The 20,339-nt window shown below is 36.3% G+C and overlaps 4 protein-coding genes across 5 annotated transcripts; 2 read left to right on the top strand and 2 right to left on the bottom strand.

Moving 5' to 3' along the window:
- Positions 2,847-5,921, bottom strand: LOC104709376. The gene is made up of 9 exons (XM_010426001.1): positions 5,655-5,921; positions 5,531-5,581; positions 5,359-5,424; positions 5,036-5,158; positions 4,683-4,744; positions 4,484-4,612; positions 4,340-4,413; positions 3,292-4,288; positions 2,847-3,090 (listed from the first exon to the last, which is right to left on the bottom strand). The coding sequence occupies exons 1-9, from the start codon at positions 5,919-5,921 to the stop codon at positions 2,847-2,849; spliced, it is 2,013 nt and encodes a 670-aa protein (XP_010424303.1).
- LOC104706850 (large proline-rich protein bag6-B-like) lies at positions 7,815-13,605 on the top strand. 2 transcript variants are annotated; one of them, XM_019228402.1, is made up of 18 exons: positions 7,815-7,985; positions 8,511-8,653; positions 8,921-9,038; positions 9,233-9,313; positions 9,458-9,576; positions 9,670-9,741; positions 9,814-9,906; positions 10,696-10,731; positions 10,822-10,891; positions 10,975-11,138; positions 11,401-11,565; positions 11,672-11,737; positions 11,825-11,942; positions 12,040-12,102; positions 12,193-12,324; positions 12,557-12,888; positions 13,172-13,255; positions 13,346-13,605. In XM_019228402.1, exons 2-18 carry the CDS (start codon positions 8,534-8,536, stop codon positions 13,352-13,354), a joined length of 1,842 nt encoding a protein of 613 aa, XP_019083947.1. In that variant the 5' UTR covers positions 7,815-7,985; positions 8,511-8,533; the 3' UTR covers positions 13,355-13,605. The 2 variants fall into 2 exon arrangements, with proteins under 2 accessions (XP_019083947.1, XP_010421378.1); XM_010423076.2 differs by lacking the exons at positions 7,815-7,985; positions 8,511-8,653; positions 8,921-9,038; ... (2 more) ...; positions 9,670-9,741; positions 9,814-9,906 and adding exons at positions 9,978-10,102; positions 10,247-10,365; positions 10,459-10,530 and having other exon boundaries at positions 10,603-10,731; positions 12,040-12,324.
- On the top strand, positions 14,358-17,033 carry LOC104706849. Its single transcript, XM_010423074.2, has 8 exons — positions 14,358-14,880; positions 14,970-15,037; positions 15,133-15,337; positions 15,442-15,539; positions 15,658-15,727; positions 16,080-16,151; positions 16,342-16,455; positions 16,758-17,033. Exons 1-8 carry the CDS (start codon positions 14,461-14,463, stop codon positions 16,815-16,817), a joined length of 1,107 nt encoding a protein of 368 aa, XP_010421376.1. The 5' UTR covers positions 14,358-14,460; the 3' UTR covers positions 16,818-17,033.
- On the bottom strand, positions 17,173-19,033 carry LOC104706847 (flotillin-like protein 2). Its single transcript, XM_010423071.1, has 2 exons — positions 18,597-19,033; positions 17,173-18,430 (listed from the first exon to the last, which is right to left on the bottom strand). The coding sequence occupies exons 1-2, from the start codon at positions 18,955-18,957 to the stop codon at positions 17,394-17,396; spliced, it is 1,398 nt and encodes a 465-aa protein (XP_010421373.1). The 5' UTR covers positions 18,958-19,033; the 3' UTR covers positions 17,173-17,393.

Raw genomic sequence — 20,339 nt, 5'->3', positions numbered from 1 at the left:
AGAAGAAGCTCCCACTAAACAAGATGACCCAAGCCAAGAAGAAGCTCCCACTCAACAAGAAGACCCAAGCCAAGAAGAAGCTCCCTTTCAACAAGAAGACCCAAGCCAAGAAGAAGCTCCCACTCAACAAGAAGACCCAATCCAAGAAGAAGCTCCCACTCAACAAGAAAACCCAAGCCAAGAAGAAGCTCCCACTCAACAAGAACACACCAGCCAGGAAATGAGCAGTTGTAAGTTGTTGAATTCTTTATTATAGATGATTTTCCTTTTTGAAAATGACATATAATATTTTTTTTCTTATGTTTGTATTAGTGCAAACACCTTCTACGCAGGAGAACAATATAAGTGACGAAGAAATGAAACAAATCGAGGCAGTAATAAGTCGTTGAACTATGCTCGGGGACGTCAAATTTATGCTTTCGTCAATGGATGAAGTAAGTTTGAAAAAATCATATTCTTGTTATCATAGGCGTTAAATACTTACAAAATTTGGATGTTCTACATTGTAGTATCTTTGGCCAGGGAATAAGTGGAAAAAAGTCTATGTCATGGATTCGGTAACTAACGAAGATGTAAGTAAAGTAGCAAGGAAGGCAATGTTAATTCTTCATCCTCACAAAATTCCTAAAGATGTTACTCCACAAATGAGATACCTCGGTACCCAAATGTTTTCAACATTAAAGGTTAGTGAACCTCGACTTTTGTTAGATTTAATGCACATTTTACTGTTATTTAATATTAACTTAATTTTTTCTTTTCTTTTGCAGGAGTACAGGGACAAATACTTCAAGAAAAATCTATAATTTGCAGAATTAGCAAAAACCTAGGTTATGGAAGTTTGCATCTTGCTGGTATATAAACGTGATCGCAGGAATGGAACTTTAGCTTATTTCATCAAGAAGAATAATGAATGGCAAAATATTTCAATGTTTAGTTTGCAAGTAGATTTCAATTTTTTGTCTTTTTAATGTTAAGTTACTCCTTTTCGATTATTCAATATATAGCGTTTGACATCTTTGCAGAATTAGCATATACTTCGTTTAAGTGTAGGTATTTCAATGAATTTAAAAAATTTTACAAGAATTTTAAAAAGGGTGTTTATCTTTTTCAAATCCTTTTAAAAACCTTTTAAAACTCTTGTAAATCCTATAAAATTCATTGAAATATTTTAACAAAATTCTTTTCAACCTTTTAAATTTGTTTTAAAACGCTTGTAAAACCTTTTAAATGGTGTTAATTTTATAAAACGTTTGGTTTACAAGAGTATAAACGGTTTTTAGAAAGTTTTAAAAGGTTTTACAAGTGGTTTATAAATGATATAAAACAGTACGACTTGCTTTTTTTAAAGGCTTTACAAGTTGTTTATAATGTTTTAAAACAGTAAAATCTGAAGAAAAAAAATTGTTTGAAAATGGAGTTTACAACACCACAGACTGAAATATTTTATTAAAAAGAACAAATACAAGTTGAATTATTCAAGATTTGAAAATTAGATTTAAACTACTTAAGTTCATATTTTAATTTCACCTCTCAGCGTATTGGTTTGTCATCTCTCTTGATGTTGCTTCAAACCTTGCCCTATCGGTTTTGTAGAGGTTGGAAATTTTTTTATTGATATGATCCTCATCATCGACCTCTGGTTCAATCAACTTCTCCACTATTCTCTTGAAAAGCCAAATATTCGGCATGGGCTGCCAATATGTGGACTTCAACACTTTTAGTAAATAGCTCCTTCATCTGATATGTTTGGGTGGAAAATTTTTGTGTCGAAACAAACCTGCATTATCAAAAAATTATATTTAAAAATCTATTGAGTTGCTGCAAAAGGAGTCCTAATACACATGCTTGCTAAATAAAAGGGAGTATAATCAAAACAGATACCTTTGGGGGATTATTTGGGTAATCACACGGAAAATGAATACTCATTTTAAACACTCCCCTTCATATGGGGTGTTCACCGGTCCAATTAAAGTAGCCTCCCAATAGAAAGTGTTGTCATCAACAATTAGTAACAAAAAGGCAAAAACACTCAATCTCTTTTATCCTTAACAGACAAAACTAATCTGAAGATGTAGGCGTTAACCTGCTGTGACGTTTGTCGAATGATCCTTGCTCAAAGTTTTCAAGGCATACCTTTGATGGCTTGAAGAAAATTGCGACATTTCTGACGGATTGAAGGAAGAAGGTAATAAGATTTGTCGAGTCTGAGAGATGATTTTACGTTTTCGTGGGACAAATGTTTGATGTGTAAGTCAAGAGCAAAAAGTATTTATAATACGCGGATAGCCGATTTGGTTTACAAAAAGTACCCCTTCGGCTTCATAAATACATAACTCTTACCCCTTCAACGCGTAATTATAACCGAAGTGGGGGATACTTTTCGTAAACCAAAGCGACACTTCGCGTATTACCCCTTCAATCAATTACGGTTTTACGACCTTTTGGTAGTGCTGTTTCGAAATCTTACCCCTTCAATTCTTACCCCTTCGCTGTTTCGAAAGAGATTATTTGCGTATTACCCCTTCAATCGTCTTCCACAAAAGAAACCTAAGCGATTCAAAATCAAAAGTGGAGAGTTGTTTTTCTCTGGGCTTGGGGTAACCGCGAAAATCCTTTCTAGTATCTTGATTTATCTCCTTCGATGTTCGTAATAAACATTGCTAACTGTGCCAATCAATTACGTTTTCACTTGACTGTTTGGTATCCTTTCAGAGGGTGGGCCAAAAAAAATAAACCCGAAAAGCCGAACAGAAGTAATGGATTGAGTGCCAATCAATTAAGGTTTTTAAAAGGTTTTACAATGTTTTAAAAAGAACAAATTCAAGTTGAATTAAAGAGAGAGAGAGTTAGATAGCAACTACACAACTAGATTTGTTGTGTCCACACTGTCCACACCTACTGCATTTGTATTGTTTTGAATTTGTCTTAGCCTTTCCATGCTCCCATGAAGTAGCTATTCTCTTTTTATTTCGCCTGCCACTAGGTATACGAGTAGAAGGTGGCCGAATAAAAGTACTAACACTCTCTGGAATCTCCCAATACTCAATATCACTTACTGGGTGAATGCTCTCTGAATATCCTAAACGCCATCTGTAAATAAAAAGAGGAAGATAAGACTTATAGAACTTTGATAAACCTTTGAAAAACCTTGTAAAATATTGTAAAACCTTTTTAAAACTATTTATAAACATTATAAACAACTTGTAAAACCTTTTAAAACATTGTAAAATCCTATGGGATCTGTTACTTTAGCAACCTTTTCAAAACCCAATTAAAGAAGAGAGTTATAACCTTTGAGTGAAATGATAATCATCAACAAACATGTTTTCATTGAGATTGACATGTTTGGCAGCAGCAATTCCATGTGTACAAGGGAATTTGTCAATATCAAACATACAACATGTGCATTTCCATGTGTCCAAATTCACCACATACGTCTTTAAACCTACTTTAACCTCAAAGACATTTTCATATACTTGACAAACTTCAAGCCAGTGGGTAGTATTATTATAAGATGCTTTTATCTTATTGCCAACATTTGGAGTAACAACATATGGATGTCGATAGCTTTCCTCACGTCTTTCATTAAACCACCTAGTCAAAATAGACATGATTGTCTCAAACAGGCAGACAATTGGATACTCGCAAGTCTTTTTTAACAAGGAGTTAATGGACTTGACACAATTAGATGTCATGATGTTGTACCGGTTAGAAGGAGAATATGCACGTGACCATTTCCTAATATCAGCTTGCCAAAGATATTCTCCAAGTTCCGGATTACCATTGGAAATTTGACTGAACAAATAATCAAAATCATATAGAGTGTAAGCTCTTGAAGTATCATGAACAACTGGAAGAAGATAAGCACATGCTCTAAATCGTGTTTCCAGGTTTTTTTGCAAGTGGAAAGTGCAGATCACATGATAAGCAAGTTCATAATTTACTGAAAGCGCAGTTGCAATTGAAGAAGCCCGATCAGACACGAAAACTAGATCCTTTTCATCAGGAATAATAGTCTTCAAACACCGCAAAAACCAATCCCATGATGCATCATTCTCAGAATCAACAATGACAAAAGCAATATGATACAACTGAAAATTACCATCCTGAGCTGATGCAGCAAGCAAAGTCCCTTTAAATTTTGATTTCAAATGGGCGCCATCAATAGAGATAACTTTTCTCATCAACGTAAAACCTCTAATTGATGCACCAAAAACCAGAAAAGCATATCTAAACTTATTATCAGAATCAGCTTTGATGTAAGTGATAGTACCTGGATTCTTCTTTTCTATCATGTGGAACCAACTCGGTAAAACCTCCTAACTATCAGCAGGTAAACCCCTAGCAAGTTCTGATGCATGTTCTTGAGCTCTCCATGCTTTTGAGTACGAGACACCAACTCTATGGTCATTCCTAAAAATTTCCATGAGCTGTTTAGGTCTGAGAGGAAGCTTTCCTCCTACAAAATGGTTACTAACCATACCAGCCAAAGTCCTTGCAGATGCTTGGCGGATTAACATTCCTTAAAGCATAGTCACAATTGTGCTGACTAATATACTTTAGAACAACAAAGCTATCTGATGTTTTAACCTTAGTTGCACGTAGCCTCCAACTACATTTTTCATCAATACAATGAAGAACATACCTCTTGTTGTCTGACTTAAAAGTATGAAACTCAAAACTATGCTTGACTGCATACATCCGCATCTGACTTCTCATTTCTGTTTTGTCTTTGAATAACATCCTACAAAACAGTGAATCAACATCGATTAAACCAGTTGAGTGTGAAGAACCAGATGGATACCCAACAGAGGTTGTCATGTTACGAGGAACACTTTGGACTTATGGATTTGGTATTGGTTGACCCTGAAAATACAAATCAATGAATTTTGAAAAGATTCGTAAAGTATTTAAAAGGTTTTACAAGTGATTTCAAAGGATTTCCAAGTGGTTTACAACTGTTTTCAAAGGTTTTTTAAAGTGTTTAAATAGATTTACCAAAGGTTTTAAAAGGGGTAATGTCATTGTAAGTTACCTGAGTATGAGTAGCAGTAGCAGTAAAATCATCATCAGTGCCAGTATATTGACTTGAAGAAGCAACAAGAGAACAATAAAAACGAGGAACACTCTGGACGTATGGATTTGGTATTGTTTGACCCTGGAAGTATAAATCAATGAATTTTTAAAAAAATTGTAAAGTATTTAAAAGGTTTTACAAGTGATTTCAAAGGATTTCAAAGGATTTACAAGTGGTTTACAACTGTTTTCAAAGGTTTTTTAAAGTGTTTAAATGGATTTACCAAAGGTTTTAAAGGGGGTTGAAAAGGCAATTAAAACATTTATGCCATTGTAAGTTACCTGAGTATGAGTAGCAGTAGAAACATCAATAGCATTCCCAACAAACAGATTTGAGCTAGTTTGATCCTAAAAGGATTTGTAAAGTATTTAAAACGTTTTACAAATGTTTTCAAAGGATTTTATAAGGTTTTGTAAGCAAGAAATAATTAAAAATTCTAAAGTAGAAAGTTACCTGAGTAACAACAGTAACACTCTCAATAAAAGGAGTAGAGCTAGGTTGGCCCTGATAAAGAAACATTCCTCAAATCAGTTACTTTTCTAAAACAATATTAGAAAGAATAAGAGAATGAGTTTACTATAAATATCTGCTCAACAGTAACACATAGATGAATAACTCCTCTACTTTGTGCATATTTGAGCATAAAAGCTTCAAATTGCCTATCATTTCTAATAAAGATCGGAATACTACCTATGGTAGCAGCCACAACAGGCAATGTATAACTAAGCTTTAAAAATTGGGCCTGAATATCAATGTCAAAATCTTCTAGTAGGACCTTTACCAGCTCACTAAATCTAGTTTTATCATCAATGTTAATCAAAGAAGCTCTCCTTTCATTATCCATCTCAAATTCCCAATGAATGTTGTTGTTCAACTTCCACAATCCACATACTGAATACAATTCAATCATTTGAACACCCAAACAAGTCCTGAGAAAACAAACCAATAGCACAAATTACAAAACTACATTAAAAGAAGAGAGATCCCAACAACTATATCAAAGAACAACTACATTAAAAGAAGAGAGATCCCAACAACAGATCTAAAGAACAAGTGATTTAGACCTAAAAAATTCTGACATCAAATTTGAAATCGAAACAAAAATCTTAAAGCTAAAAAAAAATTGAAATTGAAAACAAAATTAAAATTCAGAAACAAGCTTACACGATGGGAGAAGAAGATACGACGAAGTAAAAGAAAGGACTAAGAGGAAAAACGACGAGAGAAGCAGTGACAATGGCGAAGGAGAGATGCGACCGGAGAAGAAGAGATCCGACCGGAGAAAGAGAGATGCGACCGGAGAAGGATAGATGACGACGGAGAAGAAGAGACGAAGACGGAGAAGGTTGACGACGGAGAAGTCGACGACGGAGAAAGTCGAATAAAATTGTCGGTAGAATTATAAAAAAAAAAGTTAAAAATGTCTTTACGAAATAAAGTAAGGATAGAATTAAAAATAACCACCGGACATTTTAAAAAAAAGGCATAAAAAAAAGAGCATTAGTAAGAAATTCTCGAAAGAAAAATATATGTCTACATCCCTAATTAACTTAAGTTCTAGTTTATAGACATGTGCGCATCACATTTGCAGGCTTGCAGCTCGTGTTTGTAAATTCTAAGATCGACGATATACGTATGTGGAGAGTACGTGGAATTGCAAACGCATATTATATGTCGACATCAAGGTAAAGAACAAACCTATAGTTTGTTTTTTTTGGTCAACATACTAAATTATATTGACACTAAAAATATGCTCAAATATTTTGCCTTTAATCTATTCAAAATTTTTCTTTAGCAGAAAATATATTCATCACTTATAATAACATTTCAAAAATTTCACTTTTTAAAAAATTAAAATTTTATTTAAAGTTGAATTATATGAATATTCAAAAATATACCAAATCTGAATATATTAAAAGAATTTTGGCAAAACTAACCTAAAAAAATTCTTTAATTCACTTCTTATTCATACTAACTATAAAAATTATATTCTCTATATTTTATATAATAATTTTAAAAATAACCTTCATTCATATCAATCTTACCTCCACCTTAACCTTCTCTTTCGACCACTGTCACCAACCACCATTCCGACCACCACTCCAGCCACCACCTCTGGCCACCGTTCTAGCAACTAAATCCGACCACCGCTCTGATCACTGCTCTGGGCACCACCTCCGGCCACCACAACTCTGGCAACCACTCTGGTTGCTGGTTGTCACCACTACACCGACAACACTAAAATTGTAATTTTTTTCGTCCTTCATCCTATTCTTCTAATTTTTTTGAATAATATGCTATATCTTTAATTAAATCTTTAAATTTGGGCAAATTGACCCATAAATTAATACCTTCTTTACTAAAGTGCCAAGAATCAAAGGATACTTTACTTCAAACCTCTAAACAAATTACTTTTTTTTTCTACATTTACATCTTTTGCTTCTAGAAAAAAATTCATCAATCACTCACAAGTCAACAATGTTCTCAAGATTCACTTTTTTTTTAATAGTAAAAACATGATTTATATGAAAAACAAATATTCCATAAATTAATATCCACTTTACTAATATGCCAAAGTCAAAGATATTGTACAAAAAAAAAAAAAAAAAACTCTTATCTATAGATCATAATCCAACAAAACTAATTTATTTACCCCCAAAAAAATAAAAGAAAATCAGCAAAAAAATTATTCATGTGAGATATTATTAAAGCAGAAGAAAGGCAAATTTGACAAAATAAAATCGTTATTTATTTTTTTTGTTTTTCCCCTTCCTCTTGAGACTCTCACTGTCCTTCGCCGCGGAATCGTCTCTCTGAGCCGCGAAAGGACCTCTCTTTAGGGTTAAAGAATCGTTCCTTCTTCCTCAGCTGGTTTCGATTCTCTTCTACCTCCGATCAATTTTTCTAGGTTTCGTTTCCTCTCTCCGTTGCTTTTTTTTCTACTTTTTTCTCTCTAGGGTTTTAGATCGATTTCTTCTTGTTTTTGGTCACCGAAACGCTTAGAGCTCCACTGGTGCTTGATTCAATTTCGTTGTTAACTAGCGATTGGGATTAGATTTATTGCTTTTTTAGTTTTTTTTTCTTAGCTGTTTTCGTTGTTGTGGTTGAGTTTGCTGTGGTGATCACATCTTTTTTACCTGTTTCCTTCATCGTTTTGATGCGTTGGAGTGATTAAAGGTCTGATTTTTTTTTGCTCTTGAATTTGGTATAAAAGTGTCCAACTTGACGAATTTGGTTCTTGGCAAAGCTATATATGATTTAAGATTTCTACATGATTTGAACGAGTTTTATTAAAACAGTGTTGAGCTTTGTCTCAGTGTTTGATGAGTCATTTTTGTAAACACCAATTTGATCAAAGGTTGTTTTTTTTTTTGTTGCATGCAGCTGAGATAGCTTAAACGTAAGCTGATGTTTTCTTTTCTCTTGTTTCCAGGTGTTTCAAAGGCATTTGAAAAGATGGGACACAATGGCAAAGATGAAATTATGGTTGAGGCATCTCAATGCGCCGGTGCTATGGTTGAAATTAAGATAAAGACATTGGATTCTCAAACTTACACCTTACGTGTTGATAAATGTGTAAGATGAATACTGTAATAGAAATTTCTTTGATGTTTCATTATCTCTCAATCATGAATTCTTCTTGTTTGCTTATAATATTCATTTCCATGAACTGAGACTACTAGCTGTAAAGGTCTGTCTTACATCGCATGCATGTGTTGCATAATGAAGTTTCTTCTTTGAAAATCTAAGATCGTGGAGGACTTCTTTCAGTTCTCATTTGTTTATCTGTGTCCCATATAGCCTTTTCTTATATTTGCATTCTGTTTTCTTGTTTTATCCCAGGTCCCTGTTCCTGCATTGAAGGAGCAAGTTGCTTCCATTACTGGTGTCGTTACGGAACAACAACGCTTGATATGTCGTGGAAAAGTTATGAAGGATGATCAGCTCCTATCAGCCTATCGTATCCTTTTGTTCTTTCCAGCATAATTTATTGGTTCTTTCTTAGAGATTTCCTTTCAGTTGTGTATCCTAGTTTCCTGATGTAGTTTGTCAAAACCTTGGTTACGGCTTCCCTGTTTACATTTCCAGTGTCATATAATAGCTAGTAAATTCTTTTCCTTTTACCTGCAAAATTCTTTAATGGGTCCATCTTAGATGTTGAGGATGGCCACACTCTGCATTTGGTTGTCAGACAACCTGTTCCACCATTATCAGAGAGTTCAACTAGTAATGCAGGTAGTTTCAAGTTCCCTTACAAACTACTGGTCCCCAAAACTGTTCCTAAACATCTTTGAGTTTCTCTCATGATATTTTAGCATTTGCCAATGCTTTTTGTGAGATTCTATTTCAACGTGCTAAGTAGATAACTTGTTTTTTCAGCGGCTGATCCTGCTTTGAGTGCTGGTGACAGCCAGGGCAGTCAACGATCACGGGTTGTAGTAGGATCCTTCAATATTGCTGAGCAAGCAGATGGAGGAGTCTATTCAGATCTTGGTCAGGTATACCCTCTTTTATCTGTTTGATCTGTTTCTATTTTTGTGTGTTGGATTAGATGTGATCTTTTTTTATGAGTTATGTTTTATGTCTGGCAGATAGTTTCAGCTGTTCTGGGTTCACTTGGGATCTCTAATCCAGAAGGTGGTATCGAAGGGATTGATTCTATGGTAATTGCCTTTAATTTGCTGCTATTTCTATAAATCGATTTTGGATGTAAGAGAATTCTCTTTATTTTTCAGGGTCCTCTTCATGAGAGGTTGTCTCGGAGTTCTGGTCCTAGCTCTACAAGAGAATCTTCTGGAGGGCGATCTGCCGCACCAAATGCTGCAGACCAGACGTCTANCAAAACCTTGGTTACGGCTTCCCTGTTTACATTTCCAGTGTCATATAATAGCTAGTAAATTCTTTTCCTTTTACCTGCAAAATTCTTTAATGGGTCCATCTTAGATGTTGAGGATGGCCACACTCTGCATTTGGTTGTCAGACAACCTGTTCCACCATTATCAGAGAGTTCAACTAGTAATGCAGGTAGTTTCAAGTTCCCTTACAAACTACTGGTCCCCAAAACTGTTCCTAAACATCTTTGAGTTTCTCTCATGATATTTTAGCATTTGCCAATGCTTTTTGTGAGATTCTATTTCAACGTGCTAAGTAGATAACTTGTTTTTTCAGCGGCTGATCCTGCTTTGAGTGCTGGTGACAGCCAGGGCAGTCAACGATCACGGGTTGTAGTAGGATCCTTCAATATTGCTGAGCAAGCAGATGGAGGAGTCTATTCAGATCTTGGTCAGGTATACCCTCTTTTATCTGTTTGATCTGTTTCTATTTTTGTGTGTTGGATTAGATGTGATCTTTTTTTATGAGTTATGTTTTATGTCTGGCAGATAGTTTCAGCTGTTCTGGGTTCACTTGGGATCTCTAATCCAGAAGGTGGTATCGAAGGGATTGATTCTATGGTAATTGCCTTTAATTTGCTGCTATTTCTATAAATCGATTTTGGATGTAAGAGAATTCTCTTTATTTTTCAGGGTCCTCTTCATGAGAGGTTGTCTCGGAGTTCTGGTCCTAGCTCTACAAGAGAATCTTCTGGAGGGCGATCTGCCGCACCAAATGCTGCAGACCAGACGTCTACTCCCTTGACATCGTCACAACTACCAGTATGCTTCCTTGTTTTCATGGATTACTTAATTACTTAATTTTTGCATCATGTTTTTGTTGATGAGAATGCTATACGGTTTCCACTGCAGGCGATTCCAGATTCGTTGACAACCTTATCTGAATATCTGAATCATCTGAGACACGAATTTGCTGCTAATGGTTAAGACTAATTTTTAAATGTTTGGTTCTGTGTCGAAAAACAAGTCTCAAGAGTCTGATAGTGGTACTGTGATTTTTTGCAGGTAGCAATGCTAATAACTTGCAAGATTCTGAAAATTCAATGGGCAATGCGCAAGATTCTGCTTCTACTACTGGAGAGAGTCGGATTCCAAGACCATCTCATTTGGCAGAAGTGCTGCAATCGACAAGGCAATTGTTGATCGGTGAAGTAGCAGATTGCTTATCTGTATGTTCTTTTACTTTTATCTCATGTTTCTTTTTTAGAAAGCCACTTATGTCTTATATCTTTGCTAATTTTGTTTCCGACTTTTAGTGCCCTGGGACACCCGTTTCTTCTTCGTGAATAAATATTAAAGTTATTAAGAGTAGTTCAACATTAGTGACGTGCTGTGTTTTTGTTATCTTTTAACAGACTGACTAGAGTTGCCATTAGTAGTAATTCAAATCCAGGGAAACAAGAATAACTGTTTCATAACTCCCTTTTGCAGAATCTTTCGACGCAGCTTGTGGATCATGTAAATGTGACCGATCCGTCATCTCGAAGGTTGTGCCAGTCAAACATGGTTCAATCAGGTTCCCTCTTGGAGAATTTAGGCATTTCACTCCTGGAGCTCGGCCGTGCCACTATGATGCTTCGTTTGGGACAAACACCTGTGCGTATCCTCTTGCTACATATAGTGGATCAAAATCTTACAATTTTTTCTTTAAAGATGCATTAGTCTGCATATGATGACCCATAACTGTTATGTTAAATGTCAGGATGATGCTGTTGTTAATGCTGGGCCTGCAGTGTTCATATCCCCTACAAGGCGAAATCCCTTGACGGTCTGTCTTTCTGTTTCTCTCATCATTACCAGTGTGTCCACTTGTCCTGCTCGCCCTTACCTTTGTGTCTACCTTAATTTTTTGTAGTCCACTCGGCAGGGGACGAGTATTGGAGGCTTACAAGCAGGAACCGCACATTCTAACCCTTTTGCTGGACAATCACTTGCCTCTACCCCAAGAAATATTGAGATAAGAATACGTACAGGTGCTATTCATAGACTTTATTTCTAAGTATAAACTGTTATTTCCTGCTATATTGAAAATCGTATATCTGGATTCATCTTGGTGATATATTATATTAGGATCTTGGGTGGCCGCCAGTGGGACCAACCAGAGAGAAGAAAGTACTACACAACAAACCCCTGGTCAGTCAATTCCTTCTGCACCCAGCAACACTACTGATTCTGCCCCCTCAACAAGAGCTCCATCTGAACCTCGAAATCCTGTGGCCTTAGTTATACCCGTTGTTGCTCGATATCAGCAAGTATCGTTAGGTGAGCGTAGCTTTACTGGATTGGATGGTGTACATCAGCCTGTTACTGAATCTTCTAGGCAGCCACAGAGCGCCGGTACTCCAGGAAGAGAAGGTTAGTTTTAACATGATTTTCACTTTCCTGCAACACTATTATACTGATTGTTGTTGAATTGTTGATAAGATGAAACTTTACGTTGGTTGCCTCTTATTTTTACTGGGTTTTTGTTATGTTTGAATTGATGTTTCCCTATGCTGTTTTGGCTTCGATCTTCTTACACCATGTAGATGTTGTGTTACCTAAAGGCAGGCTATGTCATAAATCTTTGCTTCTCTTAAACATGTAGGTGGTAGCGGTTCTCCTCCTGGCGGTCGGCGTTTGGCTGAATTAAGAGACAGAATCAATCAGTTTTTGAGGCCCTCATCTCGTCGAGAACACCAAGCCGGTAGCTCGGAGTCTCAGGCTGCAGCAAATCCCTCTTCAACAGCGGCCACAGAACCAAGCGAAGCTGTTGCAAATGCACAAGTAGAGCCCGTAACTACGGATGAAGGGAATTTCATATCAAGTGTTCTTCAGCAGATCATGCCCTTTATATCTCAAAATGTAGCCTCCTCAAGCTCAGGTGAAGCTGTTACAGGCAGAGGCAGCAACAACAGTAGACAAGCCTCTTCAAGAGAGGTACTTCATTATCTCCACCCTTGTTTTCACCTTACATATGTCGTGATTAAAGGCCTTATGCAACATGATATCATTGACTTGTGGGGAACATGCTATAGGGTTGGGATAGTGATATAGATTATATTATCTTAGAGCTTTGGGTTATGTATAGAATAATACAGATGAGTATCGGGTAGGAGTAAATTGTTGACCTTATCAAATACTGGTTAATAAAATCTGAAAAATGGTAACTGGTAAGAATACACAAATGTGTAAATGAGTGATGGTTGTGGATAAATTTGAGGTGCAGGAGGAGGAAGGTGCAGAGCGAGGGGATTCAAGTCGGAGACCTGGAGCACCGTCACCTCCAGAGTCGAAACGACAGAGGGTAAATATGAAAAATCAATCTGAGTAGTCAGTCACTAAAGAGATTCATTTGGTTTGTGTTAACTTTAAAATGTGATGGTGTTTGATGCAGAGAGAGTGAGAGATTACTGGCGCAAAAGCAAAGGGTGGAAAACACACTTTTTGGAGAATGATAGTTTTATTTTTGGTACTTTTATTCTGAGCTTTTGATTGTTCGTTATAATGGTATTGGTGGTGTTTACCAAAAACATCTCCATTTTTCTTTTTCTTTCAAATTATGTTATATTCCCCCTCGGTCCCTACAATTTCAGACTTTTTGTACTCAGTTATAAAACATAAGTGCATATATTAGATTTAGTACCGAATTATAGAGGGGAGAGGCTAAGAAGTGAAGTTTACTAGCCAAATAATAGAGACTTCTAGTCTAGGGTCTAATAGATTTCTTAGATGGAACTCACTCTTTTACAACAAAATGTGATCGTTGTAGGTCAACTTTTCAGTGGACACCAAACTTGTTTTGACTTTTGAGTAGTTTTAGACTATTTCAACATGTTAATAAATGTATGAAATCTCTTGTTTGGCGACTGTTTCGATTTATAATCAAAAATTGCTTAGGAAATTAAGACATGCTCAAGTAGCAAAAGGGCAATCAAGACCACTGGTCTATTGAAACATCTCATAAATCTTAGTATCTTACCTTCTTCACACTTGTTCTCAATTTTTTTTTTCCTTTCTCAAATCCCTAGTGAAAAAAAAGTAACTAAAGAATGTAGTTCTCGTTTTACTATAATCAAACTAACTGAATTCTATAACAAGAAACATAATGAAAATAGATTTAGTCACTTCCCTCAAACCCAATCTCTAAAAGCTATCGATTGAAGAAGTTATTTTCACTAGTACACTACAGCTGTAACACTTAAGTACAAAGCTTGAACCACCTTAACGGGTTAACTTATCTAGATGGTGCACAACGATAACACTAATACAAAACACTTGACTACATAACATATCATGTTCATTTTGTTTTTTTTTTAAAGATCTTAAAAACAAACTTGCTCAAGTAAAATGATGTAAGCTTGAGTTAAAAAAAAAGTGTATAAATATATATCATCTTCTTTGGTATCTATCTTGTTCACCATTCCACCAACTGGCAAAACTAGAGAATATATAATACAGAAGAAGACGAAAGACGAAGACTTTGAACTCAATCCAAATCTCAATCTCTCGATGGGTTGTGGTGGAACTCTGTTCTACCCACTTCTCATAACTCTCTCCGTTGCTCTCATCACTTACAACATCATCATCTCCGCTAACGCTCCTCTCAAACAAGGTTTCCCCGGCCGATCTTCTTCCTCCGATGACTCCATTGACCCGGTCATCGAATTGCCTCGCGGCGGCGGATCCAGAATCCGCACTGATCCCAAAAGGACGAGGCTTTTTCACACGGCCGTGACGGCGTCTGATTCAGTCTACAACACTTGGCAATGTAGAGTCATGTACTACTGGTTCAAAAAGGTCAAGGCTTCCGCTGGACCCGGTTCTGAAATGGGTGGGTTTACCCGGATCTTGCATTCCGGTAAACCGGATCAGTATATGGATGAGATTCCTACTTTTGTTGCTCAGCCTTTACCTGCTGGGATGGATCAGGTAAACCTTAAAAGTTTTGATTTTTTTTTTTGATTTTGTGAATACAATTTGAGTTTGATTTTGATTAAAAAGTTTTGAATTTTTTGCAGGGCTATGTAGTATTGAACAGGCCAGGGGCATTTGTACAATGGCTTCAACAAACAGATATTAAAGAAGAGTTGAGAGATGCTTTTGAACTTTTTTAATGGTTTTACAGATATTGTGATTCTTGTGCTGATATGTTGTTTTTTATTTGATTGTGTGTGTGTGCAGTTATATTCTCATGTCAGAGCCTGATCATATCATTGTTAAACCTATACCAAATTTAGCTAAAGATGAGCTTGTTGGAGCTGCATTCCCTTTTTTTTACATTGAGCCTAAAAAGTATGAGAAGGTGTTGAGGATGTATTATTCAGAAGAGAGAGGACCTGTGACTAACATCGACCCGATAGGGAACTCTCCTGTCATTGTTGGAAAGGTATGTTCTTTGTTGCATAAAATTAGAAAGAACAGTTTGGGATCAGGTTTTTAAAAGGGAATGAGTCTGTCTAAAAGATTTAGATTTTTTTTGTGGTTTTCTAGGATGCTTTAAAAAGGATTGCTCCAACTTGGATGAATGTTTCTTTGGCTATGAAGAAAGATCCTGAAGCAGATAAGGCGTTTGGATGGGTTCTTGAAATGTAAACATCTTTTTTGATAGGATTAGTTTTTTCCTTTTTGATCAAAAGTGTTGTTTAGATTGTCACTTGAGTAGACTTGACGAGAAATTTTCTGTTATCTTTTTTTCTGGAAGTATAGGTATGCTTATGCTGTTTCATCTGCATTGCATGGTGTTAGCAATACTCTACACAAAGACTTCATGATTCAGGTAACCCTATACACACGTTTTCGCTTTCTCTTAAATTTCTACGTTTACATTTGTGTGGCGGTTATGAATGGAGGAACCATGCCTATTTGCATGAGCTAGTATGATACAAAATGGATAATTAGTTGCGCTATTCCAAGAAAATGTTAATTAGTTACGCATTAGTGTGTGACCAAGGGTGAAAAAACTTCCATGAACTTTGTTGAATTTCCATTATTACAGGGATAGTTATTGGAGTGGAATAGTTATATCCTGGACCTTATGTTATTGCTTGTTACATGGATAAGAATTTTTCTGATGCATTAACTAAAGAGATGATGGACTTTGGTTTAATTGAGTTTGTGGTATGTATCAGCCTCCATGGGATACAGAGGTTGGTGACAAGTACATCATACATTACACTTATGGATGTGACTTCGATATGAAGGTAAACTTTCAAATTCTGATTATGATCAATGAACATTAGGAAAAGATGATTACAAACTTGAGGACTTGATTATTGAGATTAGCATATCTGCTAACTGCCAAGATCTGAACTTAATTTATATATAGCTGTGGGAAATGACCATTACAAGGTAGATTTGAAATTGATAAGAGAGTGAGTGTGGTGATTTCAGGGTAAACTAACCTATGGGAAAATTGGGGAATGGAGATTTGACAAAAGATCGTATGATCGCTCACCACCACCAAGGAACCTTACCATGCCTCCACCTGGTGTTTCACAAAGTGTGGTATGTTTACATATCCTGCTTTCATCTTCTGAAAACAAATTTCCTAGGACTAGAGTTATTGTTGGGTTTTGCCTAGCCTGTTCCACCCTAAAGGGCTTGGAAGCTGGCACGAGATAGCAGCCGAGCCCTGGACCCTGGTCAGGCCTGATTTTCTTAAATGCAAAACAGGCCTGCCGGCAAGCCGGTTTGGCCAGTCTGTGGGCTCTATGGCCAGACTGACCACTCCAGTCCATGATTACACTTGTAAAATCCTACCTATGATTACAAACAGAGCTCAGTTTTCTTCATTAATGTATTGGCAGGTAACACTAGTGAGCATGATTAATGAAGCCACGGCCAACATTCCAAACTGGGGATCATAGAGAGAGAGAGAGAGAGAGAATCATAGAGAGAGAGAGAGAGAGAGAAGCCCTTGTCCATTTCTCTTCAAAACACGTTGTCGTTTTCTCTGTTCTGCTCTCTAGCTTGTTCTTGTTTATTATGGTTAGGTTTGTAAAATATATAGCTTTTCAAAAGAAGCCCTTAAATGCCATTTTTACCTCTCTAATTCTATCTGATCTCTACTAGACTTTGATGTCCTCGACCATCCCAAAGGGTAAATTACAATAAGCTTATACTTCAACAAGTTATGCAATATTTGGTTTTCACTATTTCTTTGTCAAACACACAATTTCAGGTTTTACGGATTTCTTTTTTTTTTTTGGTTGATTTCGAATGTTCAAACAAAATGTGTTGAATATTCTCTTATTCTCACATATTTATTTCATTTTTCATATATAGATACATACACAATATCATACACTTAAGAATAAGCCAAGTCTTCAAACAGAACTTTTTTTTAAAAATTACATTTTCTTGGTGTATCTTTAATCACAAGTAAACGACCAATCCATGAATGCATCACCTCAACCTCTTAAGGCTAAGCTGTTGAGGATGCGTCACTTGCTCAGAGTACCCATCCAAGCCGGTGGCTGCATCCCAGTCTGGTCATAAACAGTATCAAGAACTGGAGGCAACATCTTGTAAAGTCCAGCTATATCCTTCATAGCATTCCCACTCCCACCAGCACCACCAATCCCCTGTTCTCCACCATGGTTCCAAACGCTAATCTTGGGCTGCAAGTCTCTGACTGCAAGCGCGTTAGTCTTAGCTATCTCCTGATAAGTGCCATTGTTGATCATCAAGAAGTCTCTAAGACAAGAATAGTCATTCTGAACAGCGTCTAAGAGAGTTTTGAGATAAGTCCCTTGAGCACTGGCTAAGGCAACAAGTCCCTCTGCTTCTCTCTGCTTTGAGTAGAACGTTGCGTCTGCTTGTGCCTTCTGCGCCTCAGCTTGCTTTTGCTTCTCGTAAAGTACTGCCTCTGCTTGCTTCTGCTTGTTGTATAACTCCCAATTTGCTTCTTGAACCTTGGTTTCATACTCAACACTAGCTTTGCTAAGGAACTCGGCCTTGAGCTTCTCGGTGCGAGTCAAAGCATTCATTTTCTCGACCTGAGTCTGAAGTTCAGCTTCTCTCAAAGCTACTGCCTTGCTGGCTTCAACCTCAGCCACCTGAGCATCCTTGGTCCAAGCAGCTTTCTTCATCGCTAGCTCAGCATTGGCCTTAGCTACATCAGCTTCCTTCTGATTCTCAAACACTTTAACCTCAGTCTTCACTTTGATCTCCGCCTTCGTCCCTTCTCCTTGCCTCTGCATAGATATGATCTTTGACTCCGCATCTATTTTCGCAGCGTTCTGAATCGTAAGCCCTGTTCGTTCCTTGGCACCGATCTCTCCCTTCATCTTGGCCTCAGACACATCGATCCTCGCCTGATTTGCTGCTTCCATTTGTGTTTTCTGACCCAAGTAAGAGAAGTACTCATGTCCAGGTACATCAACGAGCTGTTTGACATTGGCATTGTAGATTACAAGACCAAACTGGTCTAATTCTAGTTGAACCTTATCAAACACTTCCTTCTTAAACTCCTTTGTCCCTTCAAAACCATAAAACCAAAAACTCGTTTATAAACAATATTTGTAGACAGCACAAAGTGTTTAATGAACATATAGCCTAATGGTTTTGTGCTAGCTAGTATCATGTTACCACCCCGGTTGAAATAAACCCAATGTTTATATTGAAAATATAAAATAAATGATTACCTTTAAAGATCTCTTCCATGGTCATGGAAGCAGCGAGAACACGAGTCTCTCCCTCGATAACACCTTCAACAAGCTCATTGACATGATTTGACTGTTTGTCGTGAGGCGAAATCAGTCTAGCGTACAAGATAAGCGCTTGAGTGTCATCAACACGAGGGCCAATCGTAAAAACGGCAGGAAGAACGAAAGGGAGCTTCTCTGCGCTCATGGCCTGAACTTTGAAAGTGTAGTTCACCGGAGAAACATCGAAGACGGTGCACCTTTGCCATGGAAGTACCCATGACTTCTTGGAGAGCTTGATGTCTTCAATACCACCACCGGTGATCGCCAAATACTGTGACGCCCTTGCAACCTTGAACATGTTGTCTAGGATCTAGAGTTTGATCTATATGGATTTTAAGTTTGTGAATGAGTAGCTACTTCTTCTTCTTCTTTTTGTGTTCCGTGAGAATTGCTTATATATAGTCGTCTACATGATAGAAGACTTTGTCTGTCACTGTCATAGAAATGATCAAGAAATTTCACAAACGAATAATATATATACAAAAATAAAAGAAAAATTTAGTAGAATATTTCATTGTTGACATTTTTTATGTAGATATTGTCAAGATGACTCTCAGAAGTTTCATTTCTTCAGATCCGCAAATTTCTTGTCGCATGGCAAGTTTCATCCATTTACGATGAAATTGGTTCTATTTATTAAAGAATCGATTTGGAGATATCCTTATCGAATCATCAAATCCAACTTTATTTTCTTAACTTAAAGTTCACTAAAATATTTTGCATTTATGAAAATTCAATTTTTAAAATGTCTTCAATAACATAGAACTTTAAAGTATGTTTTCAAATCATTAGTTTAATAATATCGGAATTTCATCAGACTTTTTCAAATTCATGTGTCAATAACATAAAATTTGTTCTTTGAACACAATATACTTGGAATACACGATTGAATACAAGTACACGTATGTAAACAAAAAAACAAAAAACAAAAAAAAACAAAAAACAAAAAAAAAACAAAAATCATCTATATAGTTCATAAGAAAAAATAATTTGTATACTACAGCAAAACCAGATACGTCCTAATCGGAATGTTTGCGTATATCATCATATGGTTTTATATATGGTATATATGTACATACAATACTAAATGTTGACCATGACTAAATTTATATACATTTACAATTTTTGAGTTTTATTGAAGGCATTTTGATGATTAATATACATGACGTTGAGTTTGTCAAAATCTCACCAAAATTTGACTTTGACAAATGATATTAGAGTAAGAGAGACTTTTCGCAAAATTTGACTTTGACAAATGATATTAGAGTAAGAGAGACTTATAAGATGATAAAATTTCAAACCACTACACATATTTAAATAATGTATAGGTAGACCGTAGACATCAACGATAAAGATGACTTCCAATCCTAGTCAGCTAGTAACTACTCCTGTTCCCGTGGATGACCGAACCGAAGCTCGTCCCAATTAGCCAATGAGTAGTTCTACCTTCACCTTAAGTTATTAGACTGCACTCGGTAGTTACCGTTTAATATTAACCATTTTGACTGTCGAAGATATACATGGCTTATTTCGTTTCAAACAAAATATGTCTTATACATTTTATTTCTTTATGAAAGATTACGAGTACCATCAAAATAATTTCTATCGAAAAAACGATGTACTAAAGAATAAGCTAAGTTTTCCAACAGCATTAAGAAAAAAAAAAAAAAAAAAAAAAAA

The sequence above is a fragment of the Camelina sativa genome, chromosome 8, assembly GCF_000633955.1.
Source record: "Camelina sativa cultivar DH55 chromosome 8, Cs, whole genome shotgun sequence".
Taxonomy (NCBI): Eukaryota; Viridiplantae; Streptophyta; class Magnoliopsida; order Brassicales; family Brassicaceae; genus Camelina; species Camelina sativa.
This window is presented reverse-complemented; position numbering and strand designations above follow the sequence as displayed.

Bases quoted from the DNA above. Each gene is read 5' to 3' on its own strand.
- LOC104706847 (XM_010423071.1), bottom strand. From the start codon at position 18,957: ATGTTCAAGGTTGCAAGGGCGTCACAGTATTTGGCGATCACCGGTGGT. The intron at 18,431-18,596 runs GTAATCATTTAT...ATGGTTTTGAAG, and splicing joins CATGGAAGAGATCTTTAAAG to GGACAAAGGAGTTTAAGAAG.
- LOC104706849 (XM_010423074.2), top strand. From the start codon at position 14,461: ATGGGTTGTGGTGGAACTCTGTTCTACCCACTTCTCATAACTCTCTCC. The intron at 15,338-15,441 runs GTATGTTCTTTG...GTGGTTTTCTAG, and splicing joins CTCCTGTCATTGTTGGAAAG to GATGCTTTAAAAAGGATTGC. The intron at 15,540-15,657 runs GTAAACATCTTT...CTGGAAGTATAG, and splicing joins TTTGGATGGGTTCTTGAAAT to GTATGCTTATGCTGTTTCAT.
- LOC104709376 (XM_010426001.1), bottom strand. From the start codon at position 5,921: ATGGATAATGAAAGGAGAGCTTCTTTGATTAACATTGATGATAAAACT. The intron at 4,414-4,483 runs GTATGGTTAGTA...GGAAATTTTTAG, and splicing joins ATCTGCAAGGACTTTGGCTG to GAATGACCATAGAGTTGGTG. The intron at 4,289-4,339 runs GTTTACCTGCTG...TCCACATGATAG, and splicing joins TGCATCAGAACTTGCTAGGG to AAAAGAAGAATCCAGGTACT.
- LOC104706850 (XM_019228402.1), top strand. From the start codon at position 8,534: ATGGGACACAATGGCAAAGATGAAATTATGGTTGAGGCATCTCAATGC. The intron at 11,566-11,671 runs GTGCGTATCCTC...GTTAAATGTCAG, and splicing joins TTCGTTTGGGACAAACACCT to GATGATGCTGTTGTTAATGC. The intron at 11,943-12,039 runs GTGCTATTCATA...ATATTATATTAG, and splicing joins TGAGATAAGAATACGTACAG to GATCTTGGGTGGCCGCCAGT.